This window comes from Botryllus schlosseri, chromosome 2, assembly GCF_051294905.1.
Source record: "Botryllus schlosseri isolate E-star chromosome 2, Bs_hap1, whole genome shotgun sequence".
In the NCBI taxonomy this organism is placed as follows: domain Eukaryota; kingdom Metazoa; phylum Chordata; class Ascidiacea; order Stolidobranchia; family Styelidae; genus Botryllus; species Botryllus schlosseri.
Genome location: NC_137237.1, coordinates 12,436,832 through 12,454,347, shown reverse-complemented (window position 1 = coordinate 12,454,347; position 17,516 = coordinate 12,436,832). Strand labels below are relative to the sequence as shown.

At 41.6% G+C, this 17,516-nt stretch overlaps 1 protein-coding gene across 1 annotated transcript; it reads right to left on the bottom strand.

The window, feature by feature from the left end:
- Window positions 1–6,975: 6,975 nt before the first annotated feature.
- On the bottom strand, window positions 6,976–16,406 carry LOC145433618 (testis-specific serine/threonine-protein kinase 1-like). The gene is made up of 5 exons (XM_080310767.1): window positions 15,876–16,406; window positions 8,171–8,328; window positions 7,368–7,546; window positions 7,201–7,298; window positions 6,976–7,140 (listed from the first exon to the last, which is right to left on the bottom strand). Exons 1-5 carry the CDS (start codon window positions 16,283–16,285, stop codon window positions 7,047–7,049), a joined length of 939 nt encoding a protein of 312 aa, XP_080166893.1. The 5' UTR covers window positions 16,286–16,406; the 3' UTR covers window positions 6,976–7,046.
- Between the last annotated feature and the right edge of the window lie 1,110 nt (window positions 16,407–17,516).

Sequence of the window (17,516 nt, the reverse complement as noted above, 5' to 3'; positions counted from 1 at the left end):
GATATCAACTGTAAACTGAGCATTCAACACAATGACTTGGACTCGGACTCGAGTCAATATCATGACTCGAACTAAGCCATCTGCTCGCTTACTTGGACTCGGACTTGTCTCGGTGGTGAATTGAAAATTATTCGACTTGACTCGAGTCAAAACTATAAAAGTGAGATTGACTTGTGACTCGGAGCATTGTGACTTGGTTACAACCCTGCAAATTTCATAGAGGTTGCGGGCCGCATGCATTCAATGGACTTAAAAATAGGTCACGCAGTTTAGCAATTACGTTTTTAAAACTTTACGTCAGTGCAACGCTGTGCACTCTAACATTGGCGACGGGCGTAGTATCAAAAAAAATATATAGACTAAAGAAATACAACAAACATAATATCATGATTATCACTTTCATTGTATTTTGAACTGTAAGCTGAGCATGATACCTGAAAACGTTTTCCGCGACTAAAGAATCGCTATTGGGGTTGGCTATAGACACGGTACTGCTGGAAAACTATCTCCCCGTAAAGCTGGATCTTGTGGGCATCCCAAGTCCATTTCCAAGCATCTCAGACTTGACAGTGTCTGAACCATTGAGCGTCAAGGCAATATGCTCAATGCCCATTCATGTCAACTAATTCTCCCATCCTGGAATGCTAATATCTGCGCCGAAGCCGTATGAGCTCGTGAACAATAGTGAAGTTGGGCAACCAACAACATACAACAATATTATTTTTAAACTGCCATCAATTTCTTCACCTCTTGTGATGTTATGTGTGTGCAGTGTGTCTGAAATAATGTCTGTACCCATTATGTCTGTCTCGGATGATCTGTTGGGGAAGTTGAAATACGGGGATACAGAAGCAATGTCATGGAGCCGTATCATCGTCAATTTCGATTTAGTTGCGATCGCCACCTGCCGGTGATATATTTGTATTGTCACGTCTCCCTCTAGCCGCGCAGATTGATGCCGGAGGGCGGGAGATATGCTTAACTCGAAACAAAGATATGACGAGGAAAACAGCGAGCACTCAAATGTTCAATAGAGAGAGAGAGTCTTTATTTTCATCCAACCAAAATACATAACAAACGGCAGTGATGGTGGTACAGAAAATATACATGCACAGTATTCGGTATTAGATAGGAATGATCGATAAGACCGTGAAGGTCATCTAGTCTGATCACACCAGTATATACATATCGTATATTTCTAAACAGGCGTATCGTCAGATGACACGCTAAACATTTTGAGATCTCCGCTATTTCTATAGGTATACATTATAAAATCTAGCTCTGGCATTACATGTTCAATGTAACGTGAGGTAGGCTATGCTCGAATTCCTCGTGCATATACAGATATACCTGTTGTTGTGTTTATAATTATTCAAATCATATCGCTCGAGCCCTTATCCGGTTCCTGGTTCTTGAAGTATAAGCAATATCGTAAAGCTTGCCATTCCTTGTTATTTGTTTACATCTCGCTTCAACCTGATTGGCCCGTGTCAAAGGTCACGTAAGTGCCTATTGAAATTCCCAAAACTTTGACAACTATATTCAAACATTCGTAAGACATCACTTCAGAGCAATGACATGAAGAAAACACTTTAACAACTACACTTATGTAATTCCCTGCCAACATACAGATATTCAATTTGAGACTCCTTCGCTCTCATATCCACGTAGAAGAAAAAATTGATGTTATTGTGGGGCCGGGATGATCCCCCCATTAACGTTTCTCTGAATCGAAAATTTCTAGATAATGAGAATTAATATAGGAGGATGACATAATGCGCATTTACGCACAATTTTGTAACCACGTGCACAAATGTATCGTTATGAGACAAGGACTCACATCGTGGTTCCCTCCTTAATCTCCCTCATTTTACGGCAACAACAGAGTTTACAGACACTTGAGTCACCGCGATGGCCTCATTCATACAAGTCTCATCACGTGTACGTTTACAAATTCCAGTCACTGGTCGGTATGTACAGAATCAACAATTTCTCGCTTGATTTCGTTGTATTGGTCTTGCTATTAGGAGCGGTAATGGACCATTGACATGATCACCAACATTTTAGCATTGGATATAATTCCGTCGTGCGCATTTCGACAAGCAGTCGACATACATTACGGTTGTAGAACTATTGATATACATTCAGTTAAGCCGCATTTGGTGGATAATAATTTATTCATGGGAACCAAGTGTTTTCGAATCTGACTGTATCGAAGCAAATGCCTAACAATTTTAAATAGAATGCACTGAATGAGTAATCGATACCAGCATCCTATCTGTTATGACTAAATAAAAATTGAATTATTATGTGTTAAGATTTTTAGAAAGCGTTTTACGATATAGATAAGTCATACTAGTGCTGTCCGATATTCCCATGGCCGCATCGCCTTCTGGGAAGCGAGTGATCTCATGGGATTCATTCGGTGCAACCTTTTATTGCTTCGAAGATATCGATACGGTTTTTCATCATTACATCTGTTCTGAAGTGATCGTGATTGATACGCGTACTGTTACCGTAGTGTTGTCGGCGTTCTTGGAATGGCAGAGTGTAAAGGAAATATGTTTGGAAATGATTGCTATAGCTAATTTCAATTACTGAGATATATGAATTACTGAGATATAGCCCACATCGATCTGTGACTTGAAAAGTTGCACCATTAAATATCAAACCAGCCAAGGGAACCGGCTCAGAATCTTTTGAAGGACTTTCTAATACAGAAGGGAATTTATGGAAAGGTTAGCGGCATGACGAAAGTACAGATTGTACAGGGTGTCGTGTACTCTACAATGCAGTGCAATGCAACATATTTAAGCTACTTGTCCGCATCCACTAGCGTTGCATCGGGGCCTACGAATATCGTAGGCCCCGGTTACACGAGCTATTTTGCAAAGTCCATAACAGAGAACTTTCCACGAACTGAACGGAACTAAAATGGACTGACCTGATTTGCGATGGGACGTTGCTAGAGGGTTCGTGTGCCTTATGGTCTATCTGTAGCAATTTATTACTAAATTGTTGTTTATACTCTTTGTGCATTTGCAATCTTGTTATCCAGGTGACAGAAAGGCTAATATGAATCAATTCCTTGGTGACACGGCTCGGTTGACTTCAGTTTATTGGCATCTTTATGCAGTCAAGCAATACAAGATTGTGATACAATGAAAAGAAACGGAGGAGTCTGAACGAGTCGGAAAATGTCTATTAATGTTAAACAAACACCCGAGTTGACTTATTAGTTATTACACACTGAAAATGGCAGGTAGCTTTTATACTGAATGAAAAATTGGGAAAGGGAGTAAGTAGCTTACTTCCAATAACGACATCGTAGATATTTACGTTTCATTGATGTCAAATATAACATCCTACGATGCATTACTATATTTCACTCGCATATAAAATGCGTACTCGCATCTGGAGCATTTCCGCAATTTCTAATTTATAGTGCACGTAAAGTCCTTCGCTTGGCTGCGTTCTGGTGGAAATTCTTCTACTAGGTCAGGTCATACTAGGCCATACAGTCACATAACTGTATGCAACAGGCAAGGAGATGCGAACTATGACATGCAAATGTAGAAAAACTCTCCCGATAAGTATATGCCTGAAACCGTGTGATGGTGATGGTGTAACGATTAGCAATGGCAATTCCGTTTAAGTTTTCTATTTATGGTATTTGTCAGCGAAATGGCGGCAATAAAGTACGCCACCAGATTTATTAATGACAAATCTGACATACTTTGCTTCTTCCACTCTGATATATAGCTCAATTTTACAAACATGCAGCGTTGGTAGGTAGCCTAAGCCTATCCACTGCTGTGTCAGATGACGTTTCTAACCCACGCATTGTGTGTTATCATTGGAAGGAAATCTCCATTGCAATTCTGTGTCACGAGGCATATATTTTTCGATATCGGGTCCTGGTCCGATAAAGTAGAGGGCTGACGATTATTCATTCAGTATAAATTTTTCGTGTTTCGACTTGAATAATGTGGACCTGCGCAACGACTGGCGGATAGGCGGTGAGATACTGTTCCATACATTAGGTCTGGCATATTTGATAGAGCGATGATCTTTCGCGTCGATCATATGATACTTCGACGACGAGGACGAAACATTCCAGTCGAAATTTGTTAGAATATTGCAAACCTGATACCGCTTGGCCGTTATGAAGCTTCAACATTGGATGCTGTATAGCAGACATACGCGTCGCGTTGGTGGACTTTTGGCAATCAGTGTCCTTCTTTGCGACGGCATAATCAGCGTCGAAATTAGCCCTCGATGATGTAAGCCTGCTTTGATAATAATTACCCTGTCAGCAGACCATAGTCAGTACAAGCACTCGCATCAGAGTTCCTTCAAGGATTATTTGAAGTGTAGCCTGGAGGCTAGACATTAACCAGATCCATTAACTGTACGAGTGTTCGTGCAGAACGTAAGGCGACTATGCAAGAAGAAAACAAATGCGATCGGTTCTGCGTAAATATGTGCGTACTGCACGTGAAAAGTTTCGTAAAATTTTAAGATTATCTCGGGAATCGAATTGAGGAGTAGTTGTAAGCAGCGTAAAGCAAGTATATATGAATGTATGATGATGTAATATAAGGAGAATGACACGCAAAGTCAGGCCTCAGCCAGTGGTTAAAAATCACAAGCGTCGATCACGTCATTGAATGAAATCTAGGTAAGGGGAACGCTGAGTTGAGTTCTGCTCTCATGTTATTTACCTTCGAGACGATGTCAAAAACAACATGCGAATTCCTAATGATGAGTGGAGTTTATATTTGTGTTAAATGGCTCAGATTTAAGTACGAACATCGGACTTGTCGTATTTATATTGTGACACTACGGTGCACTCGAAACGGAGCGCTTCATCATCTGCGCAGAAAGCATTTTAATTATCCTAGGATTGTGTGGTTTCAATATCAATAGAGAATATTAAATTTCCAAGAAATCGCAAGTTCGGCAGCCTTTTTACCACAAAAATATCTTACGAAGGGCGTGGCCTACAATAGTAGACGTTGTCTTGTGCGTCATGTCGCCTTATGTTTAGGCTATGGAATGCTATTAGGATCCCAGGTGTAATAAAAAAACATTGAAATCTGTGTCAGCAACTTTCAGTTGATGTCGATGCTCCTGCATTGATATCAGCCGTTATCTTATGCTTGAAATGTTTCATTGGGACGTGAGGTGATAAGCTAACTGGCGGCCTAAACAGAATTTTGAAATTCGAAAACTCTGAAAGCCTGTGCCTGAGATAATAGTTCGCAGGTTATCAACAAATTATGCAAGGCATGATGGCGCGCAAATATCTTCCCTATCTCTTGCGCAATAGTGGATCAAAGTATCTACTTTCTGTAGAAATGATCTATAACTCCAGTCTTATCCCTCTATCCCAGTGTCCATAATTACGTTGGCGTCGTATGCTTCTCAATCGAATCGAACTTGGAGAGTTGCAGCAAAAATGAATTTTTTTAGAACTAAAAAGTACAGCCTTTCCGGTGGGAGTAAGAGCAAAAGCAAAGTCAGGAAGGAAGCAAAGAAGAAGGAAGGTGTCGTGGCGATATCGGAAACCGAAAAATATCAAATCACGAGGGACATCGAGATCAAGCAGAGAAGCTCAAAGAAAAAGAAAGCGCCTGCTGTACCAGCCTCCACTCCGCTAACTGACGAAGTCAAGATTCACGAATATGGTGACGACTCGAGTGAACATAGTCGGGCCAAATTCTCATATAGGGATCAAGGCGAGTTTGACGACGCAATCGAAAGAACAGATGCGGTATCACTCACTGGCAACGCCGACGAGCCTGATGACGCGAGGGAGAGCATCAGCATCAGCGTAACTGAAAGCGACGCTACTGACTTCTCGGACGGATACGTCTCGAAAGAGTTGGAAGCATTAGCAAACGAGCAATCCCAGATGTCGTCCGCGGAATCCAAGAGGGAACACACAGACGCTCCCCGGACATTCAACAGTATTTGCGATCTTAACGGTGAGCAGAACCCGATCCTGGAAGCTATTAGCAGGATGTAATGATGTGTGCGAATGCCGCTCTTGATTTTATTCACGGAAACGGTGCTGGGTAGTTGCGAACTGGAGGTATTTGTAATCGTGGGAGCTCTCATCATAATGACTCGCGTATCGTGGAAGCATAGCCTTCTACTGTCGCGACGCAACGAATCGCGTCGTATGATTTTTATCATCACCACTGATGAGAATATGAGTCGCTTTGCGAACTGCGTATCTGTTTTATAAATTTTGTTCAAAATTTGTGCTAACAGTTGAACACCGAAACACGCGAAGTAAAATGCAGATTGAACCAATTGGGCACGCACGCAGATCCAAGGCTCATTGTCAGCACTACACAATGCAGTAAATCTTTTCTCTGAATATTATTGCAAAAGCATCTTATGTTCCTTGATTTGTATTATTATTTTAAATTTTTACCACATTTCGTTTTAGTAAACTAGTTATCAGTATTCAAATTTGTTCGCATAATCCTGTAGCTGCTATTCCTGTGGTTTGGGTATGTAATGTATTTATAATGAAATGTAACACGTCTTCAACCTAATTGCGTTTATTTCATTTAGTGCAGGTAAGGACTGCGCACTTCGTATCCTTGCTACTAAATTTTCACTTGGTAATATGAAACATGCCGCAAATAGGTGTCAGTGGATTATAGTATACCGGTGCGCCTTGTTGAAACCGCGAATATGTTGTGTTATGGGACGAGCTATTAGGAAATTGTAGGATAGCCTTCTCCTTACCTATAGTATGGAATGTTGAGGACATCTAAGGCCTAAGCTTTCAGAATTTCGACTCTGCATTGCGACACTATCAGCGTTCGCATGACAAAATGGATATGTGACTTAACGTGGTGGATACAGAAAATTCCTCCCCAATTTTCATACCGGCGCTATGTCCAAGCCTGCGGTGTGCATGTGCGCCCGGCTCACAGGAATCAGTCTTGCAATAGGTGAATGAAGAAAGCCCATCTGGCCATATGCTATATATATTAACACGCATTTAACAGTGTTATTCTCTATAACTACTCATTCCGACGTCGACTGGTCCCGGAACTGCTTGGTCTCCCCGCGAAGAAATCCAAGATATGCTGAGCCACGTTTCCGGCAGACGGGGTTCTGAATATCCAACGCATTGATTCAGAGACGGAAAGAAATAGGCACCAGAGGGGCGTATACCTGGAACCGTTTAGCGAGCCGAAAAACGGATGTCCAAGTACTTCCTCCATTGTGGCGCGTTTGGTAGTGTCCGGCTGTATCATTCTCTTGATCAAGTGCTGCTCAGTTCACCGGAATAATTTGATGGGGTTAAAAATCCGTCGATTTCACCAATCGACTGATCTTACCTTCAAGTCGTCAGATATGACGTCGGTTACCCGTGGCGGGAAGCGGATCCTGTTTCTCAGTTGCACTCTCAGCATCTTTCTTACGTTCGAATCGTCGAACGGCATATGTCCACATGCCATAATATACAGTATCACTCCCATGCTCCAAATGTCATGCATTCTGGGATCGTACGGCTGGCCTGAAGATTGAAAGAAATGCGCGGATATCTATAGGGTTGGTCAAAATCTACTTTTCTACCCAAGTAGAAGTAGAAGTAATATCGAGAATTTCTACTCAGTTACAAGTAAAAGTGAGGATTCCATATATGTTTCCAAACCACTTCAAATGGGAGTAGAAAGTGCATGAAACTATTCAAGTACGTAGTTTCTAAAAATATATTTGGTTGAGACGTCGCATATTCATAGCAGGTGGGAACTTTCAAAACTGAACGACGCATCAAACGCAGTATGACAATGCAATTAGGCACTATTTCAGAAAATAAATTCCGATACCATGATCAGTGGCTCTTTCGCTCAGTTATCATGGAAATTAAAACTCGTAAAAGGGTGCAAAACTTTCATGAACTACTTCCGACTTGACAAAATCCAAAAGTGTACAAAAGTGAGTACTTTTTTCTCGAATTAATTTTCGGCATAACTTGAGAATTGGATCTTCTACTCGTACTTGAGCAGGAAATAGTGACACCACTTCTACTTGGACCTGAGTAGCAACTACTTTTATCGACTCTTGAGTACATGTAGTGATATAGCCTGGCGGGGATTTAGCATAACTCTACTCGCTACATCAAACTCGTCGAACTAACCTTTAATGATTTCGGGGGCTGCATAAGCAGCGGACCCGCAGAATGTAGTACTGGGAACGATATTTCCCGAGTTGAAAATCATAGATTTTGAGAAGCCGAAATCGGTGAGAAGAAGTCGATCGTCGTTATCAAGTAATAGGTTTTCGCACTTTAGATCTCTGGTGAATATAACGGAGATTTGGGTTCAGCTTAAATAGGTTTACTTCATCTTGATGTCGATACCCATGCATTTCACAGCAGGCCGGACGAATATTCTAAACCAGGGGTGGCCAACTCTTTCAGCCAAAGGGCCACATTTGATTGACGGACTATTGCGCGGGCCACTAGCCGCGCGAAGAGCGAAAATTTTTCGAAGGTCGTAGGTCAATAATATTGTCACTTGACTATATTTCGGTCCTGCTGTATATCGCTAGGCTCAGTTTGCAAGGACTTGACTATTCGGCGCCTGGACATATCGATATCGAAAGCTTCGACCAACATGCGTCAATCATTCTGTGGCTAGGTTTCATGGTCGACGGTCTTTCTCCGAGCGCAAACGAAGATAGCATATGTTGAACGACACTTTGTCTCGTAATCGCGAATATAGTTAGACTCAATCTGATACATTAGGCGTTCTTTCATTTTCACATAGGGGTAACAATCTTAAAAGTAAGAAATCGAGTGAAAACATGTTGCGCGAAGCGTATAGAAAATTTGTGCTTTTCATAAATCTATCGCAAATTATTCTGCTTTATTGTACTGTACGAAGATCTACCAAAATGTGACTGGCTCATGGATCTGCCAATGCGTCGAAACTGATATTTTAGTCTTCAGATCTCAAGTGTTGCGGCCAGGCTAATCACATGTTTGGTTGGCCTTGCAAGTTCACAATCTGAGCAATCCATTTTTGGTAATATTATTAATTTCGGAAATTACCTCGCGGGCCACTCAAAACCTTCTCGCGGGCCACGGGTTGGCCGGCCCTGTTCTAAATCAATGGCAAGTCGCATTCCAGCAATATAATTAGAGTTTCTGATAATTGCTTGTCGACAAAACTAAAAACTTTCATCCGGCAAACGCAATTTGTATCTGATTCAACAGTTTAAATATTTAAAACTGAGAAGAATCGCCAACAAGCTTAGCATTATCACCAGTCGGCCCTTTAGCGCTCATAGTGACAGAAATTTGTAGCTATAATTCGTTTGTTGTCATTAATTATCCAGTTTTGATAAAGTCTTTTTTAAACCATATACACTTGTCTCGCCATGTCAAGATCAAATAATCACATAATTAACGGGTCATTAGTGGTTCACCTAACACAAGGTCTGATTGGCCCAATACCATAAAAAATTGACTCTCGGGCCATTCCAAACTTGGACCACCAAAGTGGGTACCACCACAGTCTCAAATCAGAGATGAGCTTGGTTGAATATCTCCCCTTTGACATTATCTTTTCTTGTAAAGAAGCGAAAACCCTAACGATAGTGTTCCGAATGTCAAAGTGGAGAAGTTCAACCAATCGCGGGTAAATGGCGGAAGTAACCGGTAGCTCTTCGCATTAATCATCATTCATCACCCAAGAACTAGCTATTGGTGTCAAAAAAGTTGGTGAGCCCTGCCCTATAGTATTCAGGTAGGGTGATAAAGACAAGTTGAGCTTGATGAGATGGTGATGAGTCAAAAAAGTATGGGAACCATCGGTAGAGAATATGCCGAACTTACGCATTTCAATATACAAATGCAGTGAACTGCAATTCCACCACTTTAAAGTCTCAAATCCAAAATGAAACAGCTGGAAGCCGGCTTCCATACAATCCCCGACTTGTTTGAATATTGGGGTTTTGAACAATCCACAGTCTAAATTGCGTAAGGTTTGACCGATTTCAGACCGTTCCTCAAATTTCCCCTCAATTTAACCTTTAAACCTACCCCGCATGTCAAGTGCCAAATCTCAACTGTAATCCAACATCTGTTTACACCTTTTTGAATATTACATTGATAAAACCTGAATGCCGCAGAGTCGAAACGAGTAGAAAATTGTCAATTTTCAAAATGACGTGACTTTTGACCCCGGAGTTCAAATTTCCTCAGTTCAGTTTATTATGAAATTTCATAATTTCTAGACACCGCAACACTGCGACTCGAATCATGTTTACTGTGGTTTGAAATTAGCTCATCTATGCATGTACCGAATTTCAGATTTGACTGTGGTGGTAGGCCTACCCATAGGCGCCGACTTACGTGGTTACGAGGTGGCGCAGCCACCTCGTGACCAAATTTACGAGGTGGCGGCCACCTCGTACAAAATGCTCAGACGCCCAAGTGATTTGTGACCAGTAATTAGTAATCAGACGAATCGATGCGACCTCGTTAGAGACGTCTTCGATTTCGATACGCGTGTGTGCCGGGTTTCGGGGGTCGAACATCCCTATTTGAAACGCGAAACCCCGTCATTTTGAAATGATCGTTAACTCTAATATTCAGTTGCAATTCAATAATGGTGTAATCAGTGTTCCGCGCAGCGGATTTGCGAGAAACGTGTTGTCAATTAGCGAGAAGAATCTGTGATGATATCGCGCTGACATGGTCGCGAAATCAGGTCATTCATTCCCAGGCCGTGTTATTTTTGGCATATGCCAAAACTGCCAAAAATAACTTATTTTTGGCATTTTTCGATTTTTATTTTTGGCAGTTTTGGCATCGTCCTCTAAATAGATAGTTTCAGCCTCGAATTAGTCACAAAAACGCTTTATTTGGGCTAGTTTGTCAAAAGACACCACAACATGTGCACTTGTGCAGCATTCACGTATAATCAGTGCCAACAAACAATAGGAAGAAGAAAAAACCTAACGATTTCATAGGTTAATAATATCAAACGAAACCACAAAATGTGCAGTAGGCATATCCATCGGAATCGGTGCCAATAAGCAAAAAAAAAGAAAAGCCAAACAAACACGCTCAACAGCTGATTGTTACAGCTGTTGAATAGACTTAAATCGTTTGCACTGTAACAGTGCTTCCAGACTCAGGTCAGCTAAGTTTCTCCTAAATTCATTTCTCGCCCAGCGAATCTGGGAAATATCGGCTTCAACAGTAGTCGCCGAGGGAAAGAATGTTGCCAGTCATCCACAAAAGGTTTTCATAGCTTCAAAATCTTTGGAGGGCCGAACCGGCTTCCATGCATCATGAAAAGAGACCACTTCGCCAGTGCCATCGATCTCATCGCGGAAAGAATTTTCTTCCCGATCCTTTTCCAGGAGTTTCCTGTGTTTGTCTCTCAACACATTTTATTTAGTAGCCCGACTATCATTTCTCCTTCAGCCTACCGATATATTTTGAGAGGACTTTTGTCACTTCAGGTGGCTTTAATATTACCAACTCGCATGGAAGAGTCCTGGGAAAATTAGCTTGTTAAAGAACATTGACGTAACAAGACTGTCTGGCAAAACGAGAATATGCAGCTCATCAATAGCCAGACAGTTTGTTGCGTCACAATGTTCAACTCGATCACAATGCAAAAATCGTGGTTGATTTTGGGGGTTCCAGTTCCATGAGCAGAATATAATTTATATTTTAATAATTAGTACTGCGGCAGCTTCTCATTGATACTCGTTTTATCAAATTTAGCGCTCGACAAGCCGGTCAAAAATGGTCGTAAAATTGCCTTTGGACAAATGGAAAGTATGACGCAAACCAAATGCAGCCAGCCGTTTAATCTCGCTGTGCCCACACCATTTAGGACACCATGCATTCACCCCTAATGAGTGGGCTGGACCCAGATTAAGAAACCCGTCTTTCACAAACGCTCTTCTCGCTTGTAACGCGGTCCTGTTAACACAACACCATGAACGAAATACACTATTTGGCAAGCCGTGTTATTTTTGGCATATGCCAAAAATTGCTTATTTTTGGCATTTTCAAATTTTTATTTTTGGCAGTTTTGGCATCTGGCTCCTGAAATGCCAAAAATAACACGGCCTGTTCATTCCCGTGCGCGTGGCAATGTCGCTAGCCCGATTTATCGCGTCTCGATCAAGCGTGGTTGCGCAGGCTTCAACAATCGCATATGCAATAGGCCCAGTTCACACGATATCTTCGTTTAACTGCGCAATCTCATCTACATTGGCGGCTTCGGCCTGGCGTGCACGATATCATCGCTAGCCTACACAATATAGCATCTGCAATAGGCCTGGAGTGAAAGATATCATTAGCTTGCCTATGACCTAACTATTGCGTCTCGAGCGTAACATGCTTTGGCTCCTATCTCTCGCTGGTTTGGAGACAATGCGGTCGAGTTTACGCTAATTAGTGATTGTTTTATGTCATATTGATTAAAAAGCGACATCGCGAAACTGAATAACATCGAATCGCTGCAAACAGACTTTAACCTGCGAAATTGATTCCCGCTAATACTTGAACGTAACGATCAGAAGATGTGTATCATGTCTTCAGTTCCGAAATACGACAAAGGTTTGAAATCGGTGCCATCGAGTTCGGACATTTCGATTTGCGAAAACTGTAGCCGAGACTGCGTAATGCGCGCGCTAATTTATTTAATTGTTCGCCGGAGATCAGGGACTCACTAATTGACAGCACTCCCGGACTCTTTGGTAAGCCTATCATACGCCTAAAATCGTCGATATGAAGAGAATATATGATCGCCATTTACACATGTACAATTGTACTTGACCCGAATTCAATTGATGCTATATTGGTAAATTTGAAAAAAATCCAAATCCCCGTAATTTTTCGACTGGCTACGCGCCTAGCGTGTGCTGAGAAGCACCATCCTAGATCTCCTCAGTCCTCTCCCGACCAGGCGCCCAAATATACGTTCTGCTTTTCTTGAATCTAAATTATGTGCGCCCGTATTCGTTTACAAAACCATTCATGACCTAGCTATAGCTCCGTGATAGGTAATCGGAGCGCGAAATTGGAGGATGTGTTGGTGTGTGCCTTCAAATTGGAAATTGTAATTCATTTGTGCGCAGATTTGTTTCTCTAACAAGGCTTTGCCAGTTACATTAATCGGGAAATGTAGCAATACATCTTAAACACCGATAAAATCAGAAAACACCGATATTATGAGAAAACAATTGTCGCGACGAAACTTACTCAAATATGGTGTCACATTCAAAACCGATTCGAATCGTTTGAACAGGGAACCTTCTACAAACTGCGATTAACTTGAATGCTGGATGTACTCGTATCGAGAACAACACTATCGAATATCAAACTATTAGGCATTAGATAGACAGTGGTTTTCTATTGGTAAGATCGTGGCATGCGTCCGGAATTGGAATTAATTCTAGCCCAGGGGTGGCCAACCCGAGCCCTTAGAAGGAAATTTGTGCGGCCGTCAACATGTAATTCAATTAGTATGCGTCGGCGGCCGTCGACATGCAGATTAGAATTTACGAATTGACCGATGTACTCCCGAAATGCTTCGCAAACGTAAATCGGGAAATGCGCCAATGTTTTAATCATCAACCAATTGCCGCGATGCGAGTTGGTCAACGCGAAGCAAGAACCGCAATTGACAATTGCTGATTGGATGCGCGATTTCGCGTTTGTAATCATCATGATTGTCTGCTTGAAGCATTCAAGAGTTGTGTGTTACTTGTAAGGCCAGTGCGTAGTGTATTTCGTTACTCACGCGGGGCATTGCGCGTGAATAACATTGATGCAACTGCAGATTCCGTCGGACGGACTGGTAGCGCAGGCCGCAGTTACACTGCAAATGATCGCACCGTTTTAAGATCTCATTAAATAACTCGATTGCATGGTGTGATATTAATGAGTGCAGGGCCGATATTAAAACGTCACGCGAATGGTTTAACTCTGCACGTACACCAGCGGCATGCAGTAAAGTGCGTTTTCGTACGACGATGACATCATCGATATTATGACGTCACAAGACTTCGCCACCTCGTAAAAAAATAAAAGTCGGCGCCTATGGGCCTACCCACTATGTTTGTCCAAGTTTGCAATGTCCCCATATTTTATGAAATATTTATTTTGTATAGTGTGCATTAGTGCATTTCTCTATATCACAGAGTCTACGATATTGTCTTCAAATCTAATTTACTTATTATGAATTGTTTATATCGCGACTTTAATGCCATCATTGTGCAAGTAAAGCAATATTCTTCGGTTATGTTATTAGTGAGACTCTCCTATAGACCTTTACTGCATGCTTTGTTTCTGTCATTACGCGTTCGTAGCAGCACTAGCGTAGGGTTACCATATTTCTGCAACCCAAATTACGGACACTCTTTAGCGCCCACTAGTGGATTTCAAAATGAGTTATGACGTCACACTAGCATAGCTTTGCTCATAGACCAGAGGTGGCACGATCCGGTTCAGGAGTATGTGGCTGTGTCACTGTGTGTTCTGTAACTGGGACCGAAAGCACATGTTTTCAGCCCCTTCCCGCCCAAATAAACAATGATTTTGAGCCCATGATCGATGCAACTTCTGGGGGGGGGGTGCTTGCTATATGAATCTGGTTTCTATATGCATCTGGTCGTTAAATTATTTGAATGAATTCTGTCAATAATATTGGTTGTTCCATGTATTACTATATGGATACTACTCTCCGCTGACATGATCAGAGTTAGCGGTAGAGCTGGTGGAGGATGATGAGTTCGAAAATACAGGAAGCGTAATTGCACATCGTTAAGTCATGTTCATGTCCTACCGATAAGATTGTTCATCAGCCTTATGCCGGTGCGCACCACGGAGCTTTATAAACACCCCACATCGAGTGGTTTCTAACCTTTTATGGTCGCGACTTCATCTCCAATTTGAAAATGTTCCGTGGCCCAGATCAAAATTTGACAAGCTGATTACTAAAAGAAGTCAGCACCTTTGCCCAGACTTACTCACGGGCTATTTTGGAAGCTAATTACGTTCAACATATTCGCAAACGCCAGAATAAAGGCAAACGACCCCCATACCCGTTTGGAACCACTATCTATGAATAAAGCTTGAAAAAGGCCTTAACGATCTCTTCGGACATACCGTTCTCCTATAATTGCGATTACAATTAGGCTTATTCCAGTAAATGAAGGTTGTTTTTATTTATGTTTTATTGCAGTTTTACGAGGGTGGTAGTCTCCATATTATAACCAATAAATGTGATAGTAAATCGCGCGCAGCGCGAAGAAAAATATCATGCATTATCATAAATATTCCCAAAAAATATTATTTTTATGCTGATTTATGAAAAAAACTATGAGCCTCCGTCAAGTCTTCAAAATTCCGGACATTTGCCATATTTTAGAAATTCCTCCCGGACGCTAGTTTGAACAGTGAAATTCCGGACATGTCCGGGAAATTCCGGACGTATGGCAACCCTACACTAGCGGCAGTCAGATATATATCAATTCTCACGGCCAATCACGCCTGAATGAGCGCGAATAAATAAACTCTGCCTGGGATGACAATGGCCAGTGCAAATCAAGGATACATTCGCGATGATGATAAGATTAGACCTGCCGTAAAATGCCATATATATATATCTGCCAGCGCGAAGTTCTATGCTGCTAAACCCACAGTATTATTAATACAAATCTAACGAACGGATTGGTCACTCAACACACTGATTGGAAATCTATTGCTATACCAGAAAATACTACGGTGTACCAACATGCATTGCCTCGCGTTTCATCCAGTTTCACACAATTCTCGACTACAAAATTAACTAGAAAATTCATATTTTTACCTGTGACAAATATTGTTCGTGTGACAATATTTAATCGCTTGCACCAGCTGCCAAAAATAATTCCTTATCTCTTCTTCTGGTAGGGCTCCTTTTCTTTGCACGTACCTCAGCATGTCACCGTTCCGAGCATTTTCCATGACGATATAAACATACCCATCGGTCGCCTCCAAAATTTCATAAATTTTAACTATGTTCGGATGACTCAAGAGGGGTAACGCCTGAAGCTCTCTTGGTAAAAACTTTTCCACAAAATCCCTCGGGGCTACCTGCTTGTTTATGCATTTTATCGCCACATCTGTTGACAGACGAGACGAATAGGCGAGTTTCACTTTCGAGTAGGCACCTTCGCCCAGAGTGTTTCGAATTCTATAGCCTCTGTCCCTTAGACGTCTTTCCCATGCCTCTCCCATATGGCCGTCATTGGTTAACGGACGATTAATAGTTGCGATTAAGAATAAGTTATTGGACAGCACCCACCGGCGACATTACATGCGACGCTAAACTAACAGTGATTTAGAAAACCAGAAACCTGAGAATTTCAAATATGCAAGTGAGAATAATTTCATTCGTTCTGTGACGTCATAATAGGAAAATGATAGATATGAAAGACCCTCACTATGCCTGCAGTTCATGCGTTTGACCGCCTCATTGTTCCGTAAATTTATCTGAAACGGTTATGCCGTATACCCTACGACTACGTACCCATATCTGTAAGATCATTCATACACCAGATATGTACTGATGACATGCAAAAACAGCTTATTCATGTGCGTACACTCAAGTTGCTGGCTACGGGCATATTGCTTTATATCAGAGGTCTCAAACACGCGGCTCGCGAGACCATTTTGTGCGGCCCGCGACGGCATTTTGGATTTCGAAGTATTCGACAATATTTAACTACAATTTTTTTTCAATTTAAGAACTTAAAATTCGCTCTAAAGCTACTCCAGAAGCCAGAAACTACTCATCAAACCTCACTATTACATCACTTTCAAAAGTTACGACTCAGTGGAAGATTACCTATTACGTGACATTACTTATTGTTTATGATGGTTAAACAGGACCCGTTGATGATTCGTACTGAAAATTGTGATTTGGACTTGGGCGCGACCTTTTGTAGAATTACTCGAACTCCGACTCAATGGGTGATAAAATAAAAAATGACTCGAGTTGAGTCGCATCAAAAGGTACAATCAGGAAGGACTTTTGTGTCACGGAACGCTGTGACTTGGTACAATCACGGACGCAACAAACTATCAAACTGGTATAGAAAATGGTAAAATATCAAAAGGCCGTAGCTTGCGTTTCGTAGCTTATTTAGATATCTAGGCAGGTCGGTATGGCAACCATTGGCATTATGTTGCCCGCTTGACGTATAGTTGGTTACACCCTGCGTCATCTTCGGTATCTTTATCCATCGCAAATTAAATGTTGCGAGTATAAAGTAGTCGTAGCCTACGCTTCACAGCTGTAACACAAATGGATTCTCGGGCGATTGGAAATTTCTATTGCTATGGCACAGTAATCATTATATTCAAGTTGGTATTGATCTGTTCAAATAGTCGAAGCTAAATCTAACGCTGATTAAATTTGACTTGGTAATGACATGATCAATGACCTAGTTATTTGGAGTATACCTGA